At 40.7% G+C, this 16,427-nt stretch overlaps 1 protein-coding gene across 11 annotated transcripts in view; it reads right to left on the bottom strand.

Moving 5' to 3' along the window:
* Nucleotides 1–16,427, bottom strand: part of akap13 (A-kinase anchoring protein 13) — a 120,932-nt gene that overhangs the window by 90,526 nt on the left and 13,979 nt on the right. For all 11 annotated transcript variants that reach the window (XM_030413976.1, XM_030413978.1, XM_030413980.1 and 8 more), the window contains one exon: nucleotides 6,417–6,460. In XM_030413976.1, coding sequence (XP_030269836.1) covers nucleotides 6,417–6,449 — 33 coding nt within the window. In that variant the 5' untranslated portion in view covers nucleotides 6,450–6,460. The remainder of the gene's footprint in view (nucleotides 1–6,416; nucleotides 6,461–16,427) is intronic.

Here is a 16,427-nt window from a genome sequence, read left to right as displayed (position 1 = left end):
GCTGATGGCGATAACGACCGCACCAGTGTTCTCCCGTCATCTGTCTTGTAAAAGCCAAAGTGGGTCCACACTTAGAGTGGAAACTTGCGGGTGGGTCTTTGATTTGTTTTTCGTTGTTCGTATTATCCGCCATTCTTGCATCTGTTCTTTTTTCTGTTGTTAACGCGTTTTCTTCACCGGCTGCTGCTTACGCCTACTTTACCCTCATTTACAGGATTAGCACCCTCACAAACAGGACAGGAGAGATTAAGTACTGACGGTGACAACGGGGTAAATCCATAATGTGCGTCGTTATAAAATATCGATATTTGCCGTCAGTGTATCGATTATTTATTGCGACAGAGAGCACAACAATATATTGCAATATCGATTTTTTTTCCCATCTCTACTTTTTAGCCTTGAAATCAAAAACAAACTTTCCTAAGAATACTGAGAGGTAAATTTGCCTCTGTTATTATTGCAAACTGCATATTGCTGTGCAGTATTCGAATCAGAAACAGGCTACTTGCCAAGTAGGTATCAACTACAAGGAACCTGCTTTGGTATTGTGCACAACATTCAAAATATACATAGTAAAAGAAAAACAGGAGTGACAGCATCAAAGGAGACAGTATTTAACAATATACTATTATCATTGATATTAGGACCAAAATCCAAATTTAAATCAATTCATGTTTGGTCTCTTTTTTTACAGTATATTGTGCTTACTAGATATTATCACGTGTTCTGCCATTGTGCCAATAATCCAAGGCGAGTATGCAGCATAGTTCGTTGTGCAGTCTGGTCTTTTTTCTGAAGTGACAAATGGCTGTGTTGTGGCTGGAGCGTTGGGGAAAATGATGTGGTGTCATCCGAGGACAGATTGAGGAGGAGGAGAAGCAACAAAAAATAGGGATATTGTTCAAAATTAGCTGTTTTCCACTGGGGGACTGCAGCTTGTTGACACCGAGGAGGGATAATGGGACATTTCAACCCACTTAATCTGACCAGTGTTGCAATCGTTTCACCAGCTCCATCCAACATGAACAGCCTGACATGGTGGCGTCAAAGAGAGCTTAACAGTCAGGGTTAAAGGTGCTTCCTTACTCTTTTCTAAGCGTAGCCTCAGGGCCTTGTTTTATACAGGGGGGGATCACCAGGTTGACAGCAGCGAGGCTAACCAGCAGCCTTGGGACTGGCAAGTCTGTATTTGGCAAGCCACCGGTGCTGCTGAGCAATGTGAGGGGGGAAAATGTGTTCAAAGGCGGCCACATAGCCCAGAGGCCACAGGAAGAGAAACAGCCTGCAGTAACCTTCTGAGAGCCGGGACTAAATACATTGACTTGCAGCATGACGGATGCAGGTTTTGCTATGCACAGAGAGTCTCCGCTTTAACAAGCAGAGCAGAGGCACTGGCGTAAATGAGTTGTAGATGGGTGGAAGCCAGCAGGCATGACATTTTCTCCATTAAAAACTCATCTTTTATCCAAAGCCCAGATTGGAAATTAGGGTTTGGTGATACTGAACGGATTGGTACCTCAGTGGATTTGTGAGTTTGCTCTCCACGTAAAAATGAAAAACGAATTAATGTGAACTAAGTTTCACATCCGCTCTATGAACAAAAAGGAAGCCAAAGGAGAAACAGTTTTATCTCTACTGCTGAAGGCTGGAAGCAAATCACCTCAGTCACAATCATGAGCGGCTACAATTGGCACATCAGCTATTCGAATGATTTTTGACAGCGCCGCTGCAGTCTCTTGTTTAGTCAAAATTATTATCCATCCATCATAAATAACAGTGTAAACTACTGCTTTACCTAGAATTAGAGTACTGAAAAATATGTCATAAAATCATCTCTACAAATTCACTCTTCTCCTTTAAATCTCCTCAGATGTGAGTCCTTGGAATCAACCTGCAATGTATGATTTCAAACATATTTGAATAAAAAGAGAGAGTCAGGAGCAGGACAGAACAGAAACTGAATAAGACCACTGTCAGTTCTTTTTTGAGGCAAATGTGTTGGCAGGGGGTGGAGATGTAGAAACAGAGATGTGAAACATCTGTTGGAGACGGCAGGAAGCACAGCTGCACACACAGCCACTTTTGCAAAACATGCAAACAAGCACACATAACAAACTGAAACTAACGCTACTGACAATGAGTCTGATGATAACAATAAGTAATATACAAACCGAAAAGACTGAGTTGCACTTAAGCGTGTCCTGCTCCATTCTTTAAAAACAAACCAGCAGTTTTAAAGCTGTGTGGCGCACACCACCATATGACTGTATGGCTCTCTGCTGGTAATAAGTACTTAACAAAGTGACCTGCTGGGGTATTGACCTGCTAATCATGGAGCTTCAATAGGGAACAGGCAGCATCAAAAGAACAGCTGGAGGCTATGAGCACAGCCCCCTCTTTTTAAATATGCATGTGTGAGTGAGGCCTTTTCCTCACGTCCTGCAACTGTACCGGATTCAATTGTCCAGGTACATACGTGGTTGGTTTCAGGCCTTCACACACAATGTTATGAACTCTCGACAAAGTTGCTATTAATGGTGAATTTCAAACCTGTTTTGCAGTTTAAATGAATAGTCATGCAACTGGCTGGATCTCTCACTATAAGCAGCACAATGTGGAGATTTACTCCACTTCAGCACCCAAACTAATTGTCAAGACAACCCCTGGTATCTCTAAGATTGTTTTTATCATTATCAATCACTGTAAACCTGACAGACCTACCTTTTTTTACCTTTAACTCAGTCTGGTTTCATGGAAACTATCATAACAATGTCATAAAAAAGGTAAAGATTTTTGGCTGCACTTGTTTGACTGTGAGATTTATCCCTGCTGGTATTCACATGCACTGTAAAGATCTGACTAACAACTGTAGCCACCGTTCTACTTGTTTTACCCAGATATATTACAGCTTCTGTTTCCAACAGACAGTTTAAGGTAGTCTTACGAGCTCGCTGACAAGTTTTTTTGCTAGCTAGAGACACACATTTAATCAACTCCTTCTCACAACAGAGTTGGGGCCGATCCAACCTTACAAATAATAGCAACAAGAATAATATTGATAATAATATTCAAGAAAAAAAGGCCCTGGTATCAGTATAAATATGGGAAATCTGCGGATTCAGTTATGGGAATCAGATCGAAACTGAACAAAATGAAATTAGAACATCCTTCGTTGACACACGACACTGTAAATTGGAGGATGTGTGAAGTTTATGTCAAAGAGTGTTTCATTCATGTAGCACTGCAGCCTCAGTCCATCAAACAGCAGAAAGGTCACAGGCTCCATCACCACAACTGCTTCTGTGCCCACAGTCATGTGTCCTCTGTTAAGACACTGAACCCCTACCTGCTCATTTAATTGGCAGCCACTCAGGAAAACATTGTCTGCTAAATGCCAAGAATGTAAATAACATGTTTACTCACAGGCAGAACAGTGGAGACACTCTCTGTCATTGAAAGAAAACTCATTTCTTAAAGAGCTTCCACGAGTCATCTTATGCCCGACAAATCACATAATCCTTCCAACTCCCTCCAATTACTCCTTGAAACAAACTCAATTTTTCTAACCATTGCTTCCTCATTAAAAATCGTTCTTTAGCCAGAATGATATTGCAAGAACATCAAGGCCTTGACCTTCACCCTCCTTACTACCAGTTGTTTCTACAATGAATGATCTGCAAATTTAAAACTGGGGCTGTCATTTTCAGTCCCTTTAGATGGCAGAGCCCCCTAAATGGGTATTTTTTTACAAGTACAATCAAAGGCCGACTACTTAACCCCGATGAGCTATCTCGCTGAGAATCGCTCTTTTAAGTGTCTGAAATCTGATGTCTAATGAGGCCTGACTGCCCGCCCGGTTCCACTGAAGAGCCTGACTGTAAATCACAGATAAGGTTGTCTGGATGGTTAATGTGTGAGCCACTCCAGCCATCAGAGACGCACACACATGTCTCTGACTTATCTCATTTCCTGTGTGCTTTTCTCACCTGCTAGTGATGGGGGACCAGTACAACCAGACACACATATCTCCCACACACACACACACACACACACACACACACACACACACAAACTCCTCAATAAATACGTATAAAAAAAATGTAGGTGCCATGATGGTAAAAAAAAAAGTATCTTTTTAGGGTCATAATTCAAGATTTTGGTTAGGCAAAACAAGAGCATTTGTAATCCAACAGTAATTCAGACTCATAAATGAGCAATACATGTTTTTATAATGGCCATGGCATTTTCTGTGAGAAAAAATACTTGCTACCTCTATCCAACTGAGGGTTGATATCAGACATTTTGTGGCTTTATTACCATGTCAGGGTTCGGCCTCACTCAACTCTATAGAGTTTAGAGCACCTCTGAATGTAACGGCATGTGTAATGTTTGGGCCTGTGTGGCAATATCTGTTTCATACCAACACCAAACGTGTCATGGCAACCAGCGCTGATAAGAAAAACCTCCAGTATAGGTATTGAGGCATATGCTGCATTTATAGTTTTACTTTAGCACTGTAGTGTAAATGGCTTGGACAGCAATGCTGTTGAGCAGACAGCTTATGTATTTGGCCACTACAGTGTGATGTTGGGTTGCATTTCTCTAAAAGTTTGTTCTGTTTTAACTTTTTGCCGCAGGGCCGCTGTGGGCTCTTTTTTTTTTTTTTGACGAGCCCTGAGGTCCACACCACCACAGACTAAATGCACTGCACACACTCAATGGAAGGACTGGCAATATTTGCAGCAACTCCTGATTTGGTCTAAAGGGGGACTAAGAGGGATCATGAGATTGATTTGTTGGGCACTGGGAAATGACCTGTGATGACAACGAGGAATATGAGCCACAAAAGAGGCTTTCAGTTAATATGTCAACCCTTACCCATAGTAATTAAGCCTCGAGTCATGACAAAGAATAAGACGGGAGATTTAAAGTGGCTGAGATAACCTCTTCAAGGCGATGGCCACATTCTGCATGACACAGAGTGTAATTCAGTGATCTGAGAGGACTAAAGTGACAAGTAACACCTCCTCCATCTGAACCACAATATCTGGCTCCACTGGTATGTAAACCACTCAGGTGCCTCACTCTGAAGGCATTCCTACCAGTCACAAAGTGACTAAGAGGATACCCCAAATTACACTGGAAAAAATCTCTCCCAGCTGACCAGGCTTCGGGGAAGTTGTCAGGCAAACAAAAATACACTTGCATCCCAGAACATGGATTAATAATTAAATGATAGATGGTACTAAAAAATGTAATAAATAAAGTTTTAAAGTACACCTGACCACAAACTTCATCGGATATGTGTTGAAGCTTGAGACACATCCACAATGTGTCTTAGTTTGTTCATTTATTCAGGAAACAAACTGCCCACAAACCCTGTTACTACATAGTGGACATTGTTCTTCTTTGTCCTATCCATCCTATATCTTTAAGACCAGTAGACCCTGTAACTAGACCAAAACCATCTTTGCAATGCAGCAAGTTCTTATAAACACACACAGTCTGCATAATGAAAACATTTCAGCTCACAGCCAAAAGAACATCCAATCAAGTTGTCCTCTTTGCAGAAGGCGCCAAGCTTTTCGCTGTAATTACCTGCTCAACTATTGATTTGGACAAATGGCATATGTCCAGGTAAACTAGGCCTCAATTTGTCCTTTTCTGTATAATTATTTAAGCTCCAAGGCACGTAAGTGAGGATCAGTACCTGTTCTCTAATCGAACTGTGAGGGTTGTTATTCAGGCCTTTCACCCACAATAAGAACCATAACAAAGCCAGTGCAGCTTTGACATGGTTGATGTTCATATTAGTTTGGTGATTTTGAGGAAGAAAAATGTCATAGTTTCATATCATGTCTTTTTTCTGTCTCATGATGGTCATCTCTTAATCAATTTGTTTTGCGTCTATTTTTGTAACATCAACAGTCCATCAAGTGGTTCTTATTTAATTTAACTGGTAACATGCAAAACATGACCACTAAATACATAATAGAGGCCAGTGAGCAGAGTGCAAAACATTAGCCAGTTGATTTGCATGCGGTCTAATGTTGTATTCTTTACTATCTATCCTTGAATATCCTCGCAGTTGCTTTCAGTTATTCCTGTTAAATAGACCTTTTCTCGGGTTGAAGTAAGGCCAAGCTCTTCCAGGAACTACATGAGGTCATTTAACTCCATTCACAACACTATTAAGAATGATAAAAGGTGTAAGCAGTCCCGCCCCACAAGGTGCAATAAACTGACTTTGAGGCACTGCACACACCTACACAATCCTGAGACGATGTCTAAATAGGCAAAACAAAAACACCTGTGTGGGTGGACTAACAATGTGTGTGAGCATTATGAGACCAACTGTGCACAATGAAAAAAGTGCTTCTATGTAAGCATTAAGTATAAAGAATAGTGATACTTACATATAATGGAGCTTGCTGTGGATTGAGTTTCATGTCCCTGGACACTGTCAAGAGAAGAACAAATGGTATGTCAGAGAGTTGCAGTATAGTATGTTTTACTGAATACATGCTATGACACAAAACAAGATTATGTGTTAATTTAGTATCAGTTTATTTTTTAGCCACTTAAAGCAGTGCAAAAAGCTTTAAACAATATCTATGTATTAGAACCTTGTTGTGTTAACTGTCCATTTAGTAACTGAAGCATAATAACGAAGCAACATTAGTATTCATTTGAAGTCATGTTTCTGACCACCTCTTACCACACCTAAGTCCCATATTCACTCTTCCTTTAAGCTATGTTTTGTTCTCCACCAACTTCTAAAGGGAAATTAATGACCCTTTAACTGTGGAATTCTCCATTGTGTTTGCCAGTTAGATGCCAACTTTTTTTTACCACTGCTTTGTTGCTTGGCAGGCAGTGGGTAGGCTACAGCATAGTTTTTTCACCAAAAAAAAAAAACAACAACTGCCCAATTGGGTGTATCACCGTGAGAGCCCACTTTCACATTATGGGTCCGTTCGTAGTAACTCCAAGCATAAACTGGACCGAACTGAACTGGAACTGGACAAAGAAGGAAGGTCAATAACGAAAATTTAAAACCCAATTGTCAACATTAAGCTCACCTTTTTTTTTTTTTGGCCTTTTATTGATAGTACAGATGAAGATATGACAGGAAACGGGATGAGAGAGTGGGGGAGAGACACGCGGCAAAGGGCACCCAGGCCGGGACTCGAACCCTGGGCCGCCACAGCGGGGACAAAGCCTCTGCACATGTAACGCCCGCTCTACCAACTAAGCTAAACGGCCTCATTAAGCTCACCTTCTAAGAGATGTAAAATTGTACATATAACAGATGTAAACATGTGTTTAGGTAACTTATTGCTCAACCAGTTGGTTGGTGAAACATAATGGACATACATGTGCATCCTGTTTCTGTTCCAAGCAAAGTGTGTTTCTTGAAAGGTTTTTCCTGTCAAACAGGTGTCTCCTCAAATTCTGGTGATCATATACAGAGGTTTGTGCCACTCAATTGTAGAAACATTAAGTGCAAAGTCTATAGTTGAATTCCTGCAAGATGTTAAAACAGTCGTTTAACATGGTCGGCATCTTGGCTCCCTCTCCCTGTTTTGGCGTGGACGGCTAAGTGTGAGCAAAGAAAATACAAGTAAATTCATTTGTATTTTTCATTATGAATCATTAAAAAGTTTAAAAAATATCAAGTACTCACACAGTGAGAAAAAATTAATTGTGTAGAGATTTTTTGTTTTAATGCTTACAGATGCGTTGATCACATATGAGCCCTTTAAATCAGAATCAAATCTGAAGCGTATTGTGGATCCCTCCCCCATGGATGCTTTGGATATTACTCTTCAACAGCAACTTGTTCACAAATATCATGGGCACTGATACAGACCCTTCGATCAGATATTAAAGTTAGGTCAAATCTCTGTGGCTCATTTCAAGGAGAACAACAGACTTTACAGAGTGTTTTGCTGGAATAAAACCCTGCAAACAAACTGCTCTAAATAACAGGGTCTTTTTTCACCAAATGCATGTATACCAGCTCTAGCAGCATCAGAACATTGTTGCTGACAAGGTGACAGTTAAGCTTGACCCTGGCAGTCGTCCCAACACTCTGTGGGAGGTTAATAGTGCATGAGTGGAGAACAGACACACACTGAATCACACGAGGGAACACACACACACACACACACACACACACACACACACACACACACACACACACACACACACACACACACACACACACACACACCCTCCAACCACAACTGCCAGATCCCTATTTGTGCTCGTTTATTCAAAGACAGCCGCGGCAATGATGACAAACTTTTTGTTCGCTCCTGCCTCTTCCAATCACCCGTTAGTTCTTCACCAAGCAGAAAGACAAAGAAAGAGTTTGAGCTACAAAACACACTACTTTGCCTCTTCTTCACAGGTTTATGCTGGGAAGATCAGTTAGCAGGATTTACCGGCTCATGTTCACGTTGGATTCCCTACTCCCAGTCTGGGACACAGGCCTCAAAGCTGTTTTCTGGGCACAAGGTCAGAAGCAGTGGGTGTGTAATTACATCCAAACAAACATACCACAGCTATAGACTTAAGGACAAATGGATTGGAAACCTTTCTGTTGAACTTCCTTGAACAGATACTAGCCTGCTTGCATTCATCATTGAGTCAAGGGACTGCTCAGCTTTGAGAGCCTGAGTTCTCCTCAGTTATTTGGAGAGACAATTTTCTTTTGTCTGCTGTTCCCTGGCACTAAAACAAGTCCTTGCTGCTGGCCTCAGTGGTCAGCAGTGCATTAATCACATGAACCCCACAGCGGGGGAGACAGCGACAAAAGGCCAGGACCTAATGAGTTCAGCAGAAAGCACCAAAAGAGTCAATGTTGGATTCAACAGAGCGCTGAAGCGCGACGAGTCCAATTCACTTTCTATAGCCCAATCCAAACATTTTTCCTCTTTTCTGCTAAATAAATAGTCTCGAGCTAGAATTAGGCGGATCAGGTAAGGGGATAATCAGTAACTCTAATAATACTCTGGAGTCTAATCCTCTTGCCTTAAGTGCACTGGGCCAGGGACCAGCTTCTTCACCACTAGCACAACTTTGACTGATAAGACCCTCACAAAATGTCCCCAACAGGCGCACTGGTTCATTTATATTTTGGTATTTCGGACATTTGTCATCTACTGCTTCTCTCTCCACAGTACACGAACAGATATGGGTTGGGATCTTGCACAAGGGTACTTCAATGGGCCAGATCACTGTTGGTTTTCGCAGGTGTTAGGCCTTTGAAATTTCATTCACGTGACATCTTTTGGACCAACAGTGGGCCTAACACTTTGCCCAATAAGAAAATATTTGGAAGGAAGTGCTTGGGTTGCTACATTCACCGTTTCCACTGTTGAAGGCAGAGTTGATAACATTTATTCATGCAAGGAAGGTTTTTGTGGCTTTTATCAGCACCAATCTGATTTACATTCTCTGCACATTCACAGCTGGCAGCTAAACATGCCAGTGTTAATACCCCAAATTCTTTTCTGCTGTGCAACTTCATTTCAGAAATATAGAAAAAATAAAGGAAATAATGAGTGATACAGAATAAATGGCCTCACAGTTCATCTGGTAAAAGTCTGAGTCGGTAAAACAAACTGGTGGTCCATGTTTTAATTATACTTTAACACTACAGCTTGTAACATACTGGGCCATTTTTAAACATTAAACATCTTATATTTTATATTTTAGCTGCCATTTGGTTGATAATGAGAGAGTGTGCAGGTGTAACTTATCATAGCTCAACACATATGCTTTAATGACCTTTAACCTCTGCCTATTTCTAAACAAGCTGCCTACTCTAACCCTCTACCCACTGGGTCACCATGTGGCTATCCAGGATTTCCTTTCCCTTTAGTCCCCTTCTGATTCGGATTTTTTTAACTGATATGATGCAGGAACGCAGGTTACACATAGAGGAAGCCGATTCATGATACTGCATCATCACAGGATGTAATTGCACCACTGGTCGCTTTGGGTTCTTGGAAAGGCCTGCATCATTACAACATAGGCCACTTCCAAAACTTCCACTTTGTGATAGTGTGATAGTCAAGCTAAGCTAGTTAGCCAGTCTAAAGCAGCAAAGATGTCCTCACATCTCAGGAGGAAGTTGAGGGACTGTGTTAGTCCTAGTATGGTCTGAATGTGTTTTTAGTGGTATATCAATAAATAGCCAACTTATGGGACAAATATTAATGCCTAGTGGATGATTCACAAAATACTTTGTATTAACTCAAAACAATTTATCACACCAACTTTCTAAACAAACAATGCACGTGCAAGTCACTCTTGTTATAGTACTAATACACTGGTCATGCGCATAAGGCTAATTAGTCTTTTATTTTTATTTTAATGATAAGGAACTTTACAGGCTGACTGCAAAACAAACGCACAAAACCACAGCCCTAACACTAACCCCTAACCCTAATAGTTTCTTTTAACCCCTACGTAACCCAACTAAGTTATTGTGGCTAGTAAAGTAGTTAGGTTAGCAAACAATTGCTTTGACTCAGGGTTCTGACCCCCTGACAAACGTACATCAAATGGACAGTCAACAGTTGTTTGGTCTCTACAAAGTCCTGAAAAAAGAACCCCTTTAATTTCTTATCTTTCTTGACATGAGATGTTGGTTCCATTTCTGCCGTGTTGTGCTTTGATGGGACCCACTGAAAACTGTCTTTTTTTTTTCTTTTTTTTTTTGTTGACGACAGAGTTGGTATTCAACCAATGGTAAATTAAATCAAACCAAACTTAAACAATGAGCTAAAAGAGGCTACACGCTGTGCCAGAAGGTTAGGTGTTAAGTCTCTGTGTTCATCACTACAAGAGAGTCTTTCACAAATCAAGGAGTCCCTTGGTGCTATGATAAGATAAAAAATACTCCTCAGTACAGGTCTGATATTGGTTTACTAGGCTGCCTTGAATCCATTTTCTACGCTTGACCACATGGTCATACAGTATGTTTGTGACAGTTCATCTGGTCAAACAGTTCCTCTTGGGCAATAACAATGATTTAGAAATAAAACAGGGGACTTTTAAAAACAGCTATATCAGCAGATTCTTTGCACCAAAAATGCAACAGACTCAATTAACTTATTTCTATGTCACAAAAGGCTGCAGAATCAACTATTTTTTTTCAAGTACATGTTTTTACATGTGATTTAACTAAACCGAGGACAAATTATGTAATTCCTGATGCAAAGACAGGATGTTAGTAGAGTGGATTCATAGGAGTTGATGACTTTATTGTTAAACAACGACCAGTGCTGATGAAAATCCATCTACGACTTTCTTTTTTCTTAAATCAATATCTACATTATGGTTGGTTATGTTTGCAATATTCTAGAGCTGTCCCAAATGATTATTTTTCAAACGATTAATCTAGCAATTATTTTTTCGATTAGTCGACTAATCTAACAATTAATTTAACGTTACATGACCAAACAAAAGTAACGTAGTAACTGTAACTGTCGTTGGTAACTTCTATGAGAAAAAAAATACTGCAGTTGTAGGCGGAGCAGCGTCTGTCCTCCCGCCTGTCCTACCAACTCTTCGTCACATTTCTGCCCGATAAACAGCGTCTGTCACCGGCAAAAAGCCTTAACTCACTCAAGTGGTTGTGTTGATAGAAATCACCGCGATGGTCAGCCCTCCCGACCGAGACTTCCGTGAACTTTCCCCCAGAAAACAGCCTCCGTCCCCGCAAGTGACAGAGTCACGCAGCGACCTGTTTACTGATGACGATTATGTAATAATGTAATTTAGCGCGAAAAACGTAACTCTTTCATCTTCCAGGACGTTTAGGGGGCCGGGTTCTCAATCACTACACATTATAAACGGTCCGCGGGTTTAGATTAACAGGGGGGACATCTGGGAAACACCCCGACGTCATCATCATGACGTTTACCGTCACGTCTCTTTAGGAGCGGCAGCGCAGCTTTCTGTGTGAATTACATAGCGGTTCATCTTTATTCCAGCGGTGCTTCGCTCTGTGTGAATGTCTAACGGCGGAGAATTGACGAAACGCAGCTGCGGCGTTAATGCAGCGTCTCTGTGTGAGAGGGGCTATTCTCAGCCTCCGCAGGTACTACCACTTCCTGTTTGGGACGACGCGTCGACGCAAATTATTCATGTCGACGAATTTATGTCGTCAATTACGTCGACGCATCGTACCAGCCCTACAATATTCCTTCCTCACTTTGACTTTTTTCAGCAAATTATAGTGATATGAGACTAAATGAAATGCATTGTAATCTTGAGTAAAATTACTGATTTTCTCTGGGTTTTAACTTTTAGGGATAATTGGGGATGATGCAAATTCACAACTCAGTCATATATAAATCAAAGGCCTAGTCATTTTTAAACATTTCAAGGCAGAAGATCTACATATTATGCTGTATTCTTCTGAAACTTAAATTTTTAGTAATACCCACTACCATCAGTCAGTAACTTACTCAAAATTTGGTCTACAGTATGCCATCAGACAACCATTCCTATCTGCTTCTTTACACAAATTGGTAAATAAAAACTATCCATGACATTCAGGAAAAGGCCATGTATCCAAACCAAACCAAGTTTCCTTCTTTGGAAACAGAAGAACCTTGAAAAACGACACCGCTTAAGCTCACCCTACGGCCACCCGACACCTGCTTATAGAGATTACACAACCCATTAACTCCACCTAAAACACTGGTTGCAGCCAGCCTTTAGCTGAGCTCATTAGAGTATCCATTATGGCAGAAACTCCCTTTGAACTGCTGCTTAAAAAACTGGATTTTCTTCCTCAGCAGGAGGAAGGCCAGAAAGAAGCAGGACATCAACCTAGTTCAAGTGCACAGTCGTCACAAATGGACCAATAAATCAAGGGACAAAAAACCCTTCAATGCTGGGGTAGGAGTGGCGATATGCCGAGTCAGGGTTGTGAATGGACCTGTCATGGCTTCCACAGGTCCCCTGGCTATCAGAATAAGCCGTAACAGCCATGTGACTGCAACATGAATGGAAGGATGAAAAGGATTAGTTTCACAACTCATTAATCAGACCATCTCCTACACCCTTCCCAATCTTCAGCTGAGGATTCCCCAACATGACCACATGTACAAGACAAACTATTATTATGGTGTGTAACCCAATGCAAAACACTTTCCTTGTAGCACTCTCTGTAAATGTCTTGCTTTTGTCAGTGACAACAAAGGTCTCTTTTGGGAGAGAGAATCTTGTTTTTGCTGGGACTCACCAGCCTTCAGTCACACATGATTCCATAATCCTCACTAGATGGAGATGCACCTGATGAAGGTAAATTTCACAGTCAAGAAAACACCAGTACGAGTTCAATAGACAGTAAGCCACAGGAATAACTTCACAATGGCACCTTTGTCACAGACCTGAGTGTATTGTGATTGAACTTGAAGGGGGCCTGTGGAGTTTTCTTCTTGACAAAAAAAGTTATATTTACAGCCAGAGTTGCTCACCAAAACGCACTGTGTGAATGATCCTTTTGGTCTAACATATGTGTTGAATGCATTTCCCTCAACCCCAATTGAAGTATTTCAAATCCAGTTGTTCACATCTATGTTTAAGTGTTTGGGGTATTATTCTTCCCTGTCTTTACAGGCCCATGAACAGCTTAGCATGTTACTGCCACCTGTCGATCAGTCAAGTAATGCCAAACGATGTAGAAATGTGTATCACAGCACTCGCACATGTACTGTACTGCACTGTACAGAGTGTGCAGAGACTCATTCATAGTAGAACAGTTCTGTAGCACTACTTTAGGAGAAAAACTCCCCAGGGAACCTTTAACATCGTGGTTTGTGTCCCATTCTTAGGGCCCTATAAAATCTGTTTTATTTTTTCACAAATTCCATTTTATTTTTTCACAAATTCCGTTTTTTCCTTTTAATTTTTTTACTTTTTACTCTTATTATACAACCAAAAACTTTGTTTTTAATGTAAATGACTAAAATGCACACAAATTAAAAAGAAAATACCTTAAATTTATTGAGGTAACTAACACATTTCCTCAATACTGTACCGTATGGTACATTAAAGTGCATCAAAAACATTTTGACTTCATCATGTCTTCAAACAATAGTATATTTTGTGTTTTTATGGGTTTCATTTGGGTTTCATTAAATAAAAACATGGTCAGCTCTCAGGCAGATCCAGTAAATGTTTGCATACCAAAATTGTTCTTAAATTTAAGTTGTAAATATATTTGCAAAGATGACCAACAAAATGAGAAAAGAATACTCGTGACGTTATGTCAAGTTAGCATACTAACCAGCTAGCTGTGAAAACACCAACCCTCCCCCTGTCCTCTGAGCTTCCAGCCCAGGCAGAGTCAGCTAAGAGGGCTGTGACTAACAGGGCAATTAGCTACAACAGCTACTGTTAGCAGCAGTTAACAGTCACTCTGGTATATGCCGATAATACAGGTGGCTAACTCTAACGCATTAACGTTACACCTTTAATTATGATTTCTCGGGTCTGCTTCTTTGTTAAACAACAGTTCACCTGACACATACAAGTCATTAGGGAACTGCTCGGCTCTGTACTGAGGGGTAAATGACGAGTTTCTGAGTTTGTTCCCCGATGAAGAGGGTCCGTGGGCAGTCGCTTCGCCATGCTTACATTGTTTTGACGGGGGAGCTCAGTCTGTGGGGAGGGGGGCGGCGGCGACTTGTTGTGCCACCCAGATTTGCTTCCCTCCGTGCAGTTTTCCACAGACAGATGTTCCTCTTCCACACGAAAACAGCATTTCAGTGAAATTATGTCAAATTCCGCGATATTCCACGTTGAAAAGTAGATTCCGTTTTAATCGGCCAATTCCACAATTCCATCCGCGATTCCATGATCGCGGAAATCATAGGGCCCTACATTCTGGGTACATATAAGTTTGCATTGCTCTTTCTAATCAAGACTATTAAAAAAATACATGAACGATGATGCACTCAAAATGTTACAATCCAAATCTACTATAACTTGGCATTATCCTCTGAAGTCAAGAAAATAAGATTTCTAATGCAAGTATGAATCTAAACAGACCAGTGATTCACTTTGTGGCATATAATCATTGCAAGGCCTTTTCCTAATCCTTCACATCAAAGAGAATCCACTATGAATCCGATCACATTATAACACGCAAGTAAACAATAATTCAGTGGTAGGAGCAATAAACAGTAGGTAGATCAGAGACAACTGGAGGCTTGTGATGGTATCAGAGACTTCCTGTAGGAACATCCAAGTCCTCCTGTCCAAAGGCAACGTCTCTTTAAACCACTAAAACAAATGCACGTGTTACATGCAGGTCAGAGGTCATCAGTTGCTTGTTTGAGTGTTTCAAAACCAACACACTTCAGGCAATAAAAGCAGTTTGGTTTATGCATGATCCACAGATTCTTACTGAGCTCAAGAGCTGGGCGATATTACGATATATGTCCGTACAGCGAGAAGATGCGACAAAGCACTAACGTTACCTCAAAACCACAAAGAGACGAAAAGAAAAAAAACACACCAAACGAGCCTGAAAGCTTGGAATACTTTTTGTTTACAAATTCTTATTTATTTTGACAGTCCTGCAAAAAGTCACAAATAAAAGGTGCCATTCATTTGCCTTTCATTCACATGGTTATCAAAAATAGTGCTGAGATGTGATTGACTGATTCATTGATATATATTATTTCTAAGAAAAAATACTTTATCGGGATATATATAATTATCAGGATATAAAATTAGCTATATCAAGATATACAATTTTGTCCATATCGCACAGCACTACTGAAATCCACCCAAAACCATCATCTACGTGCCGACTGACAGCATAGCATTGCCCAATTAGTCATTTAAAGAGTCATTAACACACCTTAGTTCAGTGAATGGCTTCTTAGTAATCTTATCAGCAAAATTGCTACGTGGGGAGATAACTTTCACACTGACCATAGTCAACACTGCCTCTTGTTTATGATGAACTTGATGAATCTACATGACATCTTTTGAAAATGCTTGAAATGTTATTTTGTATCTACTTGTATCTCATGACACGTCCTCTTGCCACTGCTATCCGTCACTGCTAATAACTGCAAATAGTTTGTGTGAAATCACTGATCAGACGTCCTTCACAGAACAAGGAAAATTTTCGGCAATCCCAGCTATCTTGCCTGTCCTGCAAATCAGACTCAGCAGCCTCAAAGCTCAGAGGAGCAGCAAGAGAGTGAAAACCACCCAATTCTTGATAAGGAAGCAAAACGAAGAACACTTCACAACTGGCATTTAACACTGTAAATGATTTGACTGTACTAACCAGCACCTGGATATCGAACTTAACATCTGCTGCAGACAAAGGGCACAAGGCTCATCAAACCTTCCCTGGATGAAGCCAAAAAAGCTGAAAG

This window comes from Sparus aurata, chromosome 4, assembly GCF_900880675.1.
Source record: "Sparus aurata chromosome 4, fSpaAur1.1, whole genome shotgun sequence".
NCBI classification, from domain to species: domain Eukaryota; kingdom Metazoa; phylum Chordata; class Actinopteri; order Spariformes; family Sparidae; genus Sparus; species Sparus aurata.
Note: the sequence above shows the minus strand (reverse complement) of the source record. Positions and strands in the feature narration are given on the sequence as shown.